General features: G+C 48.7%; 2 protein-coding genes across 2 annotated transcripts in view; one reads left to right on the top strand and one right to left on the bottom strand.

Annotated features, from left to right (window-relative positions):
• The window catches only part of LOC113819082 (rootletin), a 203036-nt gene extending 198176 nt beyond the window's left edge, over positions 1-4860 (bottom strand). Inside the window, exon 1 of the mRNA XM_070144834.1 lies at positions 2804-4860. Coding sequence (XP_070000935.1) covers positions 2804-4405 — 1602 coding nt within the window. The 5' untranslated portion in view covers positions 4406-4860. The remainder of the gene's footprint in view (positions 1-2803) is intronic.
• LOC138867845 (uncharacterized) lies at positions 4738-11772 on the top strand. The gene is made up of 4 exons (XM_070144665.1): positions 4738-4977; positions 10827-10919; positions 11339-11481; positions 11613-11772. Exons 1-4 carry the CDS (start codon positions 4738-4740, stop codon positions 11770-11772), a joined length of 636 nt encoding a protein of 211 aa, XP_070000766.1.
• The last annotated feature ends 3353 nt before the right edge of the window (positions 11773-15125 follow it).

Raw genomic sequence — 15125 nt, 5'->3', positions numbered from 1 at the left:
TCTCAAGGGATTGTTCATTCCTCCGCGATTCTCTCCGGGACGTGTTCATTCATCTAAGATTCTCTCAAGGGATTGTTCATTCCTCAGCGATTCTCTCCGGGACGTGTTCATTCATCTAAGATTCTCTCAAGGGATTGTTCATTCCTCCGCGATTCTCTCTAGGATGTGTTCATTCATCTAAGATTCTCTCAAGGGATTGTTCATTCCTCCGCGATTCTCTCTAGGATGTGTTCATTCATCTAAGATTCTCTCAAGGGATTGTTCATTCCTCAGCGATTCTCTCCGGGACGTGTTCATTCATCTAAGATTCTCTCAAGGGATTGTTCATTCCTCAGCGATTCTCTCCGGGACGTGTTCATTCATCTAAGATTCTCTCAAGGGATTGTTCATTCCTCCGCGATTCTCTCCGGGACGTGTTCATTTATCTAAGATTCTCTCAAGGGATTGTTCATTCCTCCGCGATTCTCTCTAGGATGTGTTCATTCATCTAAGATTCTCTCAAGGGATTGTTCATTCCTCCGCGATTCTCTCTAGGATGTGTTCATTCATCTAAGATTCTCTCAAGGGATTGTTCATTCCTCCGCGATTCTCTCTAGGATGTGTTCATTCATCTAAGATTCTCTCAAGTGATTGTTCATTCCTCCGCGAATCTCTCCGGGTCGTGTTCATTCATCTAAGATTCTCTCAAGGGATTGTTCATTCCTCCGCGATTCTCTCTGGGACGTGTTCATTCATCTAAGATTCTCTCAAGGGATTGTTCATTCCTCCGCGAATCTCTCCGGGTCGTGTTCATTCATTTAAGATTCTCTCAATGGATTGTTCATTCATTCATTCGTGATTCTAATTTAGGGTCGTTTTTGTCATTATCTAGAGCTCATTTATCCACCTAGAATGGAATTTCTATTAGAATGCCAAGGGACTTTGTTCAGCGTTTCCATGGTGACCGAAGATATCTTTCTCAGCAAAACTTACACCTGCACTCGTTATAATTGAGTGCATTTCTGCCAAGATTTCGAGGAGTATTTGTAACGAAAGCTCTACTATCACAAGAATCAAAGCTCTTAAATACAGACATAATGTAAGAATAAATGCTAGATACCTGTACAACGCAATACTCTTTCATGAACCTAAACATCTGACACAATGAAATATATCGAAAGATGAAAAAAAACACGTTCATAAACCTCGTTTGTCTCAAGTGCTACAAAAAGAAAAAGAAAAATGGAAAGAGAAACAAAAAAACAAAAAATAAATAAAAGGAAAAAACATCTTACACAATGAAATATATCGAAAGACGAAAAAAAAAAAAAAAAAATATATATATATATATACACACGTACATAAACCTCATTTACCTCAAGTGCTACAAAAAGAAAACCGCAAAGACAGAAACAAAAAAAGAAAAGGAAAAAAGCATCTTACACAATGAAATATATCGAAAGACGAAACGTACATAAACCTCTTTTGTTTCAAGTGCTACAAAAAGAAGAAAAAAAAAAGACCGAAAAAAAATCTTACACAATGAAATATATCGAAAGACGAAAAAATATACACACGTACATAAACCTCACTTGCCTCAAGTGCTACAAAAAGAAAACCGCAAAGACAGAAACAAAACACGAAAAAAACAAAAAAAGCAAAACACGAAACACGTCGAGCCACGGACGCAAGACACAAGACGCCCGACATGCGAACCCGACGGCCCTCCGCCACGCAATATTTTCATTTCCTCGAGACTTATCACTTACCGGAACCTCCCCCTCTTCCTCTCACGCGCGGGGCTCGCTAGGTCCTCCGACGCGCACGATAAACAGCTGATTCATGCGTCATCGTCAGAGCCCTGTGCCCCTTCTCCCTGGGCTGGGGATCGGGGGGGGGGGGGTCTTAGAAGGAGCTTTTGATGTGTTTACTTCTTCTTAGACATCCTTGGTTTATCTTTTGTTTGTTTACTTCTTCTTAGACATCTTTGGTTTATCTTTCGTTTGTTTACTCCTTAGACATCCTTCGTTTTTTTATTTGTTTACTTCTTAGACATCCTTCGTTTATCTTTTGTTTGTTTACTTCTTCCTAGACTTCACGGACTATCTTTTGCTTTGAGGATGTCTTTGGTGTACGGGAATTGCGGGAAAAATATTTTGAATTTGTAATTAAATACGTGAATTGCGAAAAAAATGTAATAAATTACGTAAAATTGCAAAAAAAATATATATATATATTTTGAATTTGTAATGAAATACATGAATTGCGATTTTTTTTTTTTAAATGTGAAACCCATTCTTTTTTCTAATATGGATTCATCGACAGGATGTAGATAACAATTTATAATATTATCTCGTCAGTCGAAAACGAAGCAATTACTGTCACTATGCAAAATAAAAAGAAAGATAAGAATTTTCCTTCCAATTCAAATTTTCTGATGCGTGTTATCTTAAGAAATAAAATGGGTCTGTTAAATAAAATCAAGGTTAAAATGAGATGACGTGGCAGACAAGTCTATAATCTACACGTGCAGGAGACGCACGCGAGTAAATGTTTACGCGCGTTACTTATTTGTGTAATTCTAATTGTTCGTATTTACTCTCCATACATTTTATTTACCTTCTGTTCATTCAAGGATGCACTTCTGTGCCTCCTCTACTCTTGCCTGCCTGTCTAGGTGGCTGTGTAATCACCAGCGCTTGGAATTTATCCGCTGTGCTTTTTATTCTCTTTGCATTCCTGAATTGCATGGGTTGACCCACGACCCACACTGCATATTGCATAACTCATCTTATCCTCATGTCAACTTCCGCACATACTGTACCTGAGACGACGCGTCCCTCGTGGCTGCGAGGCTGGGCTGCTTGGCAGAGACCCAGGGGCCCCGCTGCACCACGTCCCCGCTCGGCCCCACCGTCAGGTACTGGAAGCCGGTCCTCGTCGAGGCCCTTTCGTCAAGCTGGCGGCGGAAGAGCCTCCTGAGGCGGGCGCTGGTGGTCTCGCCCTCGTCCTCCTCACTCGAGTCTTTGCACTCCGCCACGGCGCCCCCGGTCGCTATGCTCTTCTCGAATTTCCTGGTGAGCTTCCGCACCTTGCCCGTGAGGACCCTTCTGGCGAAGGGCACGGGAGGCCGAAAAAACCTCGGGGGCAGAGTGGGCGCCGCTTCCGCTTCGGGAGCCACCGACTCGGACGAAGTGGAAACGGTGGAGAGGCGCTCCGGCCTCTTCCTGAAGCCCCGCGCCCCGAACAGGTAGAGGTGCGCGATGTCCGACGACTTGCGGAACTGCGGCCGCGTCGGGCTGCGCTGCGCCGCCGCCACGGGCACGCGGGGGCTGCCGTCGAGGGGGAGGCTGTCCCCGCCCTCCTGGCTCATGTCCAGCCTCGGCGTGTACGCGTCGATGTTCCCCGTGGGCGGCGGCGTCCCCGGGGGCGAGTCTTTGAACCTGGCGTCCCCCGCGGCCCTGGGGGCGTCCAGCATCAGAATCTGCTCCTCCAGCTCATCGAGGGTGATCGACCTCTTCTTGTCCGGCGCGGCGAGCCTCGGGGAGCGGAACCTAGCGGCGGCAGCGTCAGCCGCCGTCGGGGGGAGCGTTCCTGCACGGATAAACTGGTCTTGGTGAACCTCTACCTTAACGGCCGTCGTGCTCGACGTCCTGGGCGGGATGGGCGGCGGCGTCGGGTTGGCCGGAGGCGGAGGCGGTGGTGGAGGCGTGGGCGAGTACTCGCTCTTGGACATGACGGTCCTCGAGCTGGACCGCGGAGGAGGACTCGGCGGCAGACGGGACAGGCGGCGCTGCGGCTGCGGCTGCGTCTGCGGGATGAGCCCGTTCATGAGGGGTCGAGTCGGAGACAAGCTCGTCGACCTGGCGGACGCCGGCGGGTCCGAGGATCTGGACTCCAGAGACAGCGGCGGGGCGTCCTGCGAGGCTGGCTCGACGGCGTCGGCCCTGCTCGCGGACGACTCTAGGGAGTCCCTGGCGAGGGCCTCCAGGCTCTCCGTGCTGTCCACCCTCACGAGCGTGTGCAGGAAGTCGTCTATGGAGGTCGAGTTGACCGACTGCTGGGAGCCGGCTTTGGCCAGAGTGGCGGCGGGCTGCTGCTCCATCCGCAGGCGGCGCCGCCTCCGCGTCTTGAGGATGCCCTTCAAGCGGGGCTTCTCGGGCGACGACATCAGCTCCTTCTCGCTCGCCTCGGTCCGGAAGCCCCCGCTGTCGTCGCTGGAGACGTCGTCGTCGGCGCCGCTCTCCGGCGGCTCTCGCGCCCGCTTGCGCCCGAACACGATGCTCGTGCGCCGCCGGGCGTTGAGGCGGCGGATGCGGGAGTCGAGCGAGGCGCCCGTGTACTCGAGGGCGGCGCCCTGCCTGCCGGCGTGGTTCTCGATGTACAGGTCATCGTAGCTGGTGATCTTGCCGCCCTCATTGCCCATAGTCCCCACACTGACGCCGCCGCCCAGCTCAACGACGGCCGCCGCTCCCTGCACGCTGGCGATGCTCGTGCGCGGCGCGAGGCGCACCCGCGGCGCGGCCTCGCTCGGCGGGAGGCGTCGGCGAACGCTCCTCCGCCTGCTACGTCACGTCCCGGGATCCGAGCAGATGCTTGAGCTTGACGAAGGCCTTCATGTCTCGAGGCTGGTCATGTCCGCCATAACAACTCACCAGGACACGCAGCGCAGCTCGTCACCTGCCATCACCGCCGTCACGGCTGCTGCGTTCCCGCGCCCTGCCCTCGCTCCGGCAGCGCCCTGGATGAACAGCGGGGATGTCGAGGCGCTACGCGAGGCTTCAAAGTCCTTTAGTTTCTCGAGGAAATGCACTAGTGTCCGCTTTGCCACGAATGACAGTCTCAAGCAGTGAACATCTTGCCTTCACACCTGCACAAGAAACGCCCCGAAAAGACCGTCAGACACTCCTCGCGACCTCCCCGGGCAAGGCCTCCTGTCCCAGTGACCCCGAGAGGCCCGACCCGGCGCGGAGGGCGAGGCAGGGCGCCGCGGCCAGGGTGCGAGGCCGATCCGCGCGCGCACGCACCCCTGGCGTGCGGAGGCGCCCCCTGTCGCACGCCGTCGCCCCCTCCTCGGGCTCGGCTCCCCCCTCCCCCATATCAGCCACTCAATATTCACTCTCTGCGCCTTCGCCATCCTCCGGGCGTGAGTCACCGCAGCTCTCATTATCAAAATAATTATCGCGGTTCGGTAACGGCTAAAAAGCGGACGAAACCCGCCAGAAGGAAAGCCTGAGTAAAGGACGTAACAAAATGCAGCGCAAGCACACACTATTGTGCTTCCTGCCCGGGGCTTTCCTCCCCTCGATACGCACACACAACCAAGGGTAAAGTACGCAAAATATTACCTTGTTCGAAATGCGAATGTACCTTGCAGAAAGTCCCTAACTATATAAACAAACCATCCACACTCAGATGAGGCTGCTGAGCCCCCTTCTTCCCCCCATCCTAAAAAATGAAGAAGAAAAAAAAAAATCCGCAGTACCAGTCACGGCAGCACCTCCGCCTCGCCGCATGTGAGCGTGGCATGTGATTAAGCGCGGTTATTTATCTCTTAATTGATTAACATCTCGCTTTCCCCGCTTACCACAACGCTCGACTCGTGTCCCGGTTCATAAACACGCACAGCAACACCTCACACGTAGAAGAAAAAGAAAAAAAAAGAAATGTTCCGAAGGTGAAGTTCAACCAGGCCCACCTTGTTTACATCCGGGGCGTTGAGGGAACCACGTGCGTGGCCGCCAGCTATCACCATGCAGCCGCAATCATGCACATACTTCCCAACATGCGCTCGCTGCCTCGCCTCCACACGTGACCAGGAAGCCATGATTTTTTTTCAATTTCTCTCTCTCTCTCTCTCTCTCGTTCTTTCGTTTTTTTTCTCTCTCATACGTCTTACTCCATTCGCTCCCCCCCCCCCTCTCTCTCTCTCTCTCTCTCTCTCTCTCTCTCTCTCTCTCTCTCTCTCTCTCTCTCTCTCTCTCTCTCTCTCTCTCTCTCTCGTACGTCTACTCCATTCGCGCTCTCTCTCTCTTTCTTTTTTCTCTCTCGTACGTCTTACTCCATTCGCTCTCTCCCTCTTTCTTTCTTTTCTCCCTATCTTTCTCTTTCATACTTCTTACTCTATTCGCTTTTTTTTAAGACGTATTGCACAAGACGCGAAAGTCGGGGGCAAGTTCATCACTGAACGTACATATACAGTAGTCTGCCATTACACAATGACAAATGCTAATCTGTTTCGCGTGACTCGTGCGCGAGAATGTTGCTCCAAATAGAAGAAAATCTATGAGTATTCGGTGTTGAAATGCATCGTGCACCACGGTACCGTTTTAACACACAGTACTGCTGGTGTTTCAGTGTTTCATAGCACAGGCACAGTTGATGTAAAAATGTATTATGGTGCATGTGGTGTCTCATCATGGTAGAATTGATGTTAAAATGTATCATGGTGCTTGTGGAGGTGTCTCCTAACACATGGTAGAATATATGTTATAATGTATCATGGAGCATGTGGAGGTCTCCTAACACATGGTAGAATATATGTTAAAATGTATCTTGGTGCTTGTGGAGGTGTCTCCTAACACATGGTAGAATATATGTTATAATGTATCATGGTGCATGTGGAGGTGTCTCTTAACACATAGTAGAATTGATGTTAAAATGTATCATGGTGCATGTGGAGGTGTATCATAGCACATGGTACAACGAGCGGCAGTGTATTATACCACTTGGTACAGGCGGTGTTAATGTGTATCATAAAACATTGTACAGTGATACAGTGTAAAATACCACGGAATTATGTATCCTAGCACGCGATAAAGGTATGATAAAGCTACTGAGATGTATCATTGCATAATGTATAAACGGATTTGAAGTCTCCCTCCCTCTCCCTACCCCCCTTTCTCTCTCTCTCTCTCTCTCTTTCTCTCTCTCTCTCTCTCTCTCTCTCTCTCTCACTCTCACTCTTACTCTTACTCTTACTCTTACTCTTACTCTCACTCTCACTCTCACTCTCACTCTCACTCTCACTCTCACTCTCACTCTCACTCTCACTCTCACTCTCACTCTCACTCTCACTCTCACTCTCACTCTCACTCTTCTCTTACTCTTACTCTTATTCTTACTCTCACTCTCACTCTCTTCTTCTTCCCTTCCTCCCTCCCTCTACCTCTCCCTCTCTTACAAGAAACACCGGATATCAAAATATACCACAGCACATTCTCCAATTGCTCCTGACTTCATCACGGGACACAATAGCCTACAACCTCGCGTACCCACCCACACGGTAGCCTGAACTTAAAGTGCCTCACGCTAAATGGCACAGCAACTTCACGCTAATCTTTCCGTTGCAACAGAACCCCTCCCCCCCCTTCGCCCTGGCTATTCACAGAACATTTACAGATTGCATCCTCCCCCTTCCTAATGCAGCTATTAATTATGCAATTTTGAAGACGATGTTAAACGAAAAACAAAAATTATGCATACGGAAAAAAACAACTAAATAAAACAGAACAAACCGCCCAAAGAAAAAAAATGGAAGGAAATATGGATGAAAAAAAAAAGAAAAACGGAAAACAACAACTAAATAAAATAGAACAAACCGCCCAAAGAAAAAAAATGGAGGGAAATATGGATTAAAAAAAGAAAAAAAGAAAGAAAAAAAAATCTGGAACCTCAGAAAAAAAATAAGGGGAAATACGGATTAAAAAAAAAATAATAATAAAAAAAATCATAGCTGGACCTGAGAGTGCAAAGGTGTAAAAACTCATCATAAAATTAATTAGAGAAGTCGTCATAACCTCATGACGTTCAACACATGCAACTGAATAGAAGACTCGTGTCAACGGATACGAAAACCGGTAGATTTTTTTTTTTTTTTTTTTGCAATAATATAATATGGATAAAGAGCAAAATATAAAGAGCGATAGAAAGGGAGATGAGGAAGGAAGGGAGGGACGGAGGGAGTAAGTGGAGGAGGGAGGGAAAGGGAGATGGGAGGAGAGAAGCAAGGAAGGAGGGAGTGAGGGAAGAAAAGAGAGAGAGAGAGAGAGAGAGAGAGAGAGAGAGAGAGAGAGAGAGAGAGAGAGTGAGAGAGTGAGAGAGTGAGAGAGAGAGAGAGAGAGAGAGAGAGAGAGAGAGAGAGAGAGAGAGAGAGAGAGAGAGAGAGAGAGACAGAGAGAGAAAGACTAAAAAGAAAGAGAGAAAAACGAAGAGTAAAAAAAAAAGAGAGAGCGAAAGAAAGACAAAGAAACAAAAAGAAACAGACCCAAAGTAAGAGCGCGAGTTGCGAAATCGAACCCAGATAAAAGTAGCCAAGTCGTAGCCAAGTAGCTACCCGACGCCCGCCCCGCCTTCCTCATTCAAAGTCGGGGAAAATGAGGGCGCGAACGACTCTAAATTCCTATCAGTCGTTCCGGCGGGGACTCCCTGGCGTGCCGAAACGACCGTTTTACCCGTTTCAATTTCCTGTTACGGCGAAGTACGGGAGGCGCGCATAAGCTATAGGGCCGTGTGTCTCCCGGTCTCTCTCTACTGTCTCTGTCTCTCTTTCTCTCTCGTACGTCTTGCTCCATTCGCTCTCGCTCTCTCTCTCTCTCTCTCTCTCTCTCTCTCTCTCTCTCTTTTCTATGTCTTTCTCTCTCTCTTTTCTATGTCTTTCTCTCTCTCTCTCTCTCTCTCTCTCTCTCTCTCTCTCTCTCTCTCTCTCTCTCTCTCTCTCTCTCGTACGTCTTACTCCATTCTCTCTCTCTCTTTCTCGCTTTCTCGCTTTTTCGCTCTCTCTCTTTCTCGCTTTCTCGCTCTCTCTCTCTCTCAATCCCCCTCTCCCTTCCTCATTCTTTCATTCCCTCCTTTGTAAATCGCAAACCAACACAACCATTAGCGTGATAATTCCCCCACTCCCACTCTCTTTTTTCATTCTCTTTCGCTCTCTCTCTCACTCCCTCTCTTTATTCCATGTCCTCGCTCCCTCCGCCCCACCCCCTCCCATCCCCCTCCCACCCTACACGCATAATCTACATCATTTTAACCTGTTCATTCTCTTTCGCTTCTCTCCACTCCCTCTCTTTATTCCACGTCCTCCCTCCCTCCGCCCCACCTCCTCCCATCCCCCATCCCCCTCCCACCCTACACGCATAATCTACACCATTTTAACCTGTTCATTCTCTTTCGCTTCTTTCCACTCCCTCTCTTTATTCCATGTCCTCGCTCCCTCCGCCCCACCTCCTCCCATCCCCCATCCCCCTCCCACCCTACACGCATAATCTACACCATTTTAACCTGTTCATTCTCTTTCGCTTCTTTCCACTCCCTCTCTTTATTCCATGTCCTCGCTCCCTCCGCCCCACCCCCTCCCATCCCCCTCCCACCCTCCCTCCCTCCCTCCCACCCTCCCTCCCTCCCTCCCACCCACCCACCGTCCCTCCCTCCCTCCCTCCCTCCCTCCCTCCCACCCACCCACCGTCCCTCCCTCCCTCCCTCCCTCCCTCCCTCCCTCCCTTCCATCCCCCTCCCACCCTACGCGCATAATCTACTCCATTTTAACCTGTTCATTCTCTTTCATGCGCCATCTTTATGGAGTCACGGTCACACACACACACACACTATCGAGCGGCGTCACGGCTCGACGTAACACAGGATGGGGGGAGAGAGGGGAGAGAGGGAGAGAGAGGGTAGGGAGAGAGAGGATGGAGAGGGGAGGGAGAGGGAGAGAGGGGAAGAGGGGAGAGGGGAGGGAGATGGTAGGGAGAGAGGGAGGGAGAGTAGGGAGAGAGAGGGTAGGGAGAGAGAGGGAGAGAGGAGGGAGAGAGGAGAGGGTAGGGAGAGGAGGAAAGAGGATGGAGAGGGGAGGGAGAGAGGGGGAGAGGGTAGGGAAAGAGGGGAGAGGGGAGCGGAAGGAAAGAGGGAGAGAGGGTAGGGAGAGAGGGGGGTTCGTCATCTTGACCTCCCTAGCTCCTTCGTCTATTGTGTTGTTACGTATTCATTCAATTCGTGATTTGCTGTTGATATTTTCATTTCATTAAAAAAAAAATAATTCTTATCAATAATCTTCGTTTTGACTTTCACTTCGATTCTAATATTTCGATCTATCGTATCCCTCTCCTCCTCTATTTCATCAATCACACAAGCTTGGCATATATCAATAATCCACGCTTTGACATTAACTCCACTCTTAATATTCCCATCTATTGCGATCATCTCATTCTGTCCCATATCTATCAAATTAGCATATTTTTTCCCCTTCCCTATTCCTATATTCTATATAACAATTATTCTTTTTTGTCATTAAATCACCTTCTTGCCTACCCTTACCTATCTTCCTCTCCCTCTCTCTCTATCCATCCTAACAATTTTCTCCTTCCCTATTCCTATATTCTATAAAACAATAATTACATTTTCCTTAAATCACCTTCTTACCTATCCACTCTCCGCAAACACATCTCTTACATCATTTCATTAAATCACCTTACTTACCTACCCTTACCTATCTCCCTCTCCCTATCTCCCTCTCTCTCTCTCTCTATCCATCCTGACAATTTTCTCCTTCCCTATTCCTATATTCTTTTTTTCATTTAATCATCCTCTTGCCTATCCACTCTCCGCAAAACCAGCGCCCGGAAAATACATCTCTTACATCATTTAATTAAATCACCTTCTTACCTACCCTTACCTATCTCCCTCTCCCTATCTTCCTCTCCCTCTCTCTCTATCCATCCTGACATTTTCCTCCTTCCCTATTCCTATATTCTATACAACAATTCTTCTTCTTGCCTATCCACTCTCCGCAAAACCAGCGCCCGGAAAACACATCTCTCACATCAAAGCTAATGTTAAGATTCCCTGTGCAGAATTACCCTGCGAACGAAGAACTAGATTGTCCAAAGGGATGTATTATTTCGGTCATCACTTACGCTACATTTAATTACGAATACTCGACAATCGTAGGTGTGGCAATTAACTTGGCTATTTCTGACTTCTCTTTTGGAAGGACGAGGGAATGACTTTGATCCATATTTCTGTCTCTGTCTCTCAGTATCATTGTGTGTGTGTATGTGTCTCTGTTTCTGTCACTCTCTCATTCTCATTTTCTCTATCTATCTATCTCTCTCATTCTCATTCTCTCTCTCTCTCTCTCATTCTCTCTCTCTCTCTCTCTCTCTCTCTCTCTCTCTCTCTCCCTCTCTCCACTCTCTCTCTCTCTTTCACCGTGACAAATTCACCGTCCTCGTGCAGTATATAAACAAGATTCCTTCCCCACGTCTCCTCCAACCACGGTCCCCGCGCCTGCCTGCTCTTATAACCTCGGCCCCCTCTCTACTCCTTGGTCTTGGACCCGTCCCTGGCTTTGTCCCTTTCCCAGGCCTTGCCCCCTGTCCCTGACCGTGGCCCTGTACCTACTAACGTCTCTCCCACTGCCCCACGACCTGTCTCTGTCTCTGCTCCTGCCTCTAGACCTATTTCTGCCCAAGCCCCTGCCCCTCGACCTATCTCTCCTCCATCTCTGCCCTTCGTTCTATCTCTCCCCTGTCCCTGTCTCTGCCCCTGCCCCTGCCCTTCGTTCTATCTCTCCCCTGTCCCTGTCTCTGCCCCTTCCCCTAGACCTATCTCTGCCCAGCCCCTGCCCCTTCCCCTAGACCTATATCTCCCCTGTCCCTGCTCCTGCCCCTAGACCCACCTCTCTCCTGTCCCTGCCCCCTGCCCCTCGACCTGCCTCTTCCCCAGCTCCTTCCCCTGCCGACGGTCACGAAAGCAGGGTCTCCCGTCCGCCCGTGCAGAGATAATTGTCCCGTCTGAGAAGCACCTCTTGTTGGCTGCTGGACCTCGGTGCTCGCCAAGACATGCGAAGATGGGGTACCGAGAGGTAGAAAGGGGAGCGAGAGAGAGAGAGGAAGAGGGAGAGGGAGGGAGAGGAAGAGGGAGAGGGAGAGGGAGAGGAAGAGGGAGAGGAAGAGGGAGAGGGAGAGGGAGAGGGAGAGGGAGGAGGGAGAGGAGAGGGAGAGAGGAGAGGGAGAGAGAGAGAGAGAGAGAGAGAGAGAGAGAGAGAGAGAGAGAGAGAGAGAGAGAGAGAGAGAGAGAGAGAGAGAGAGAGAGAGAGATCGAATGGAGTAAGACGTACGAGACAGAGAGAGAGAAAAGAAAGAAAGAGCCAGAGCGAATGTAGTAAGACGTACTAGGGAGAGAGAGAGAGAGAGAGAGAGAGAGAGAGAGAGAGAGAGAGAGAGAGAGAGAGAGAGAGAGAGAGAGAGAGAGAGGAGAGAGGGAGAGAGGGAGAGAGGGAGAGAGGGAGAGGAGAGAGAGAGAGAGAGAGAGAGAGAGAGAGAGAGAGAGAGAGAGAGAGAGAGAGAGAGAGAGAGAGAGAGAGAGAGAGAGAGAGAGAGAGAGGAGAATGGAGTAAGACGTACGAGAAAGAGAGAGAAAAAGAAAGAAAGAGCCAGAGCGAATGTAGTAAGACGTACGAGAGAGAGAGAGAGAGAGAGAGAGAGAGAGAGAGAGAGAGAGAGAGAGAGAGAGAGAGAGAGAGAGAGAGAGAGAGAGAGAGAGAGAGAGAGAGAGAGAGACAGAGAGAGAGAGACAGACGAACAGACTGGCAGAGAGAGAGAGAGAGAGAGAGAGAGAGAGAGAGAGAGAGAGAGAGAGAGAGAGAGAGAGAGAGAGAGAGAGAGAGAGAGAGAGAGAGAGAGAGAGAGAGAGAGAGAGAGAGAGAGAGAGAGAGAGAGAGAGAGAGAGAGAGAGAGAGAGAGAGAGAGAGAGAGAGAGAGAGAGAGAGAGGGAGAGAGAGAGAGAGAGAGAGAGAGAGAGAGAGAGAGAGAGAGAGAGAGAGAGAGAGAGAGAGAGAGAGAGAGAGAGAGAGAGAGAGAGAGAGAGAGAGGGAGAGAGAGGGAGAGAGAGGAGAGAGAGAGAGAGGGAGAGGAGGGAGAGGGAGAGGGAGGGAGAGGGAGGGAGGAGGAGGGAGGGAGGGAGGAGGGAGGGAGGGAGGGAGAGAGAGAGAGAGAGAGAGAGAGAGAGAGAGAGAGAGAGAGAGAGAGAGAGAGAGAGAGAGAGAGAGAGAGAGAGAGAGAGAGAGAGAGGAGAGAGAGGAGGGAGAGAGGGAGGAGAGGGAGGGAGGGAGGGAGGGAGGGAGGGAGGGAGAGAGAGAGAGAGAGAGAGAGAGAGAGAGAGAGAGAGAGAGAGAGAGAGAGAGAGAGAGAGAGAGAGAGAGAGAGACAGAGAGAGAGAGAGGGAGAGGGAGAGAGAGAGAGAGAGAGAGAGAGAGAGAGAGAGAGAGAGAGAGAGAGAGAGAGAGAGAGGAGAGGAGAGGAAAGAGATCTGAGATATTTGTGTCAGACAAGACGGATTTGTCTAAAAGCACTTGAGAGAAGAATGGATCGGAACGAATGACTTAAAAACTCTAAATAAACCAAAATGACTCTTAAGGCTACGATAAACTTTAAGCCGCGTGTGACTTTGGACAGAGGAAGCAACAGCTACTCTTCTGTCTGTCTGTCTGTCTGTCTGTCTGTCTCTCTCTCTCTGTCTCCCTCTCCCTCTCCCTCTCTCTCTCTCCCCTCTCCTTCTCCTTCTCCCTCTCTCTCCTCTCTCCCTTCTCCTTCTCCCTACCTCTCCCTCTCTCTCTACCTTCCTCTCCTTCCCTCCCTCCCTCTCCCTCTCTCTCTACCTCTCCCTCTCTTCCTCCCTCCCTCTCCCTCTCTTCCTTCCTCCCCCTCCTCCTCCTTCTCCCTCTACCTCTCCCTCTCTTCCTTCCTCCCTCTCCCTCTCTTCCTTCCTCCCTCTTTCTTCTCGCTAACGCATAGGATCTCAACTTGCATTCAACTATGTGAAACGTTTATTGAAATTTCCATTGTCATACCCGAGAAAAATATATAGCAATAAAATTCAACACATATAACGTTCAGAAAAAAATCTCGCTCCACAAATTTTCAAAGCCATGTAATAATTTTCAAAATGCACAAAATAAATCCAGGTTTGGAAATGAAAGAGAAAGAGAGAACAACCGAAGGAGACAAAAAAAAATGACGGTATATGAAACAGATAAAAACAATTGAAGTGGAGGAAGATGAAGAAAGAAGCTGAAAAAGAAGAAAAAGATGAAAACACAAAAGAAAAAAAAAGACGTAGAAGAACAAGGAAAATAAACAGATGATGAAGAAGAAAAAGAAACAGAGGACGAAAAAGAAAAAGAAGATAAAGAAGAAGCATAATAAGAAAATAAGTAAAAGAAGAAAAAAAGAAAATAAAGGAGGAAAAGAAAAGAAGAAAATAACAACAACAACAACAATAAGACGACGACGCAGACACCCCTGTCACTCCCCCCCCGCCCCCCTCGCTGCGCCCCAAACGAACCCCGACCGAATCGCCTCTAAACCAACACAAAAAACACACAGGATTACCCGAATCAGCTGAGCCCGAATCAGCTGAGCCCGAATCAGCTGAGCGCACGGAGATCTAACGTCCCCTAATCCTGTTAATCATCTACGGAGCCAGTCCACGAAGTACAATGATGGACGGCGGAAGGTATAAAACAAAGAAAAAAAGTGCTATCCAATAAGATGGGAAAGAAGACGAAGAAGAAGAAAAAGAGGAAAAGGGAAAAGAAGAATAGGAAGAAAAAGAAGAAGAAAGAAGAACATGGAAAATAAGCGAAGAAGAAGAAAATAAGAAAACGAAAAAGAAAAAAATATATAAGAAAAAATAAGAAGCAGAAAAGAAGAACAAGGAAAATAAACAAAGAAGAAAGAAAAAAACAGAAAAAGTCGAAGAAGAAAAAGATGAAAAAAGCTACCCTAAAAAAAAAAAACTACCCCTAAAAAAAAAAATGCTACCCTCGGAGTGTATTCCACGCTCATAAATCGTCGGCGTAACGTTGCTTACTGCCCGGACCACGTCACTGCCCTTCGACATGCATTTTGCCCCCGTGTGGTGCTGTGGGGGCGACGGGTACAGGTGTTGGCTGGAGGAGTCCCGCTCAGCACCGATTTTTTTCTTTTCCTTTTTTTCTACTTTTATCATTTACCTTTTCCTTTCTTTTTTTTCTTTTATCGTGTTCGTTTTATACATTTTGGGAACAAGGATGGGAACTTGTCATAGTGAAAGTCAGAACGTTAACCCTCTAAATTGCAAATGCAGAGAGAGAGAGAGAGAGAGAGAGA

This window comes from Penaeus vannamei, chromosome 32, assembly GCF_042767895.1.
Source record: "Penaeus vannamei isolate JL-2024 chromosome 32, ASM4276789v1, whole genome shotgun sequence".
Taxonomy (NCBI): domain Eukaryota; kingdom Metazoa; phylum Arthropoda; class Malacostraca; order Decapoda; family Penaeidae; genus Penaeus; species Penaeus vannamei.
The sequence above is the reverse complement of the archived record's forward strand: the minus strand, read 5'-3'. Positions and strand labels throughout refer to the sequence as shown.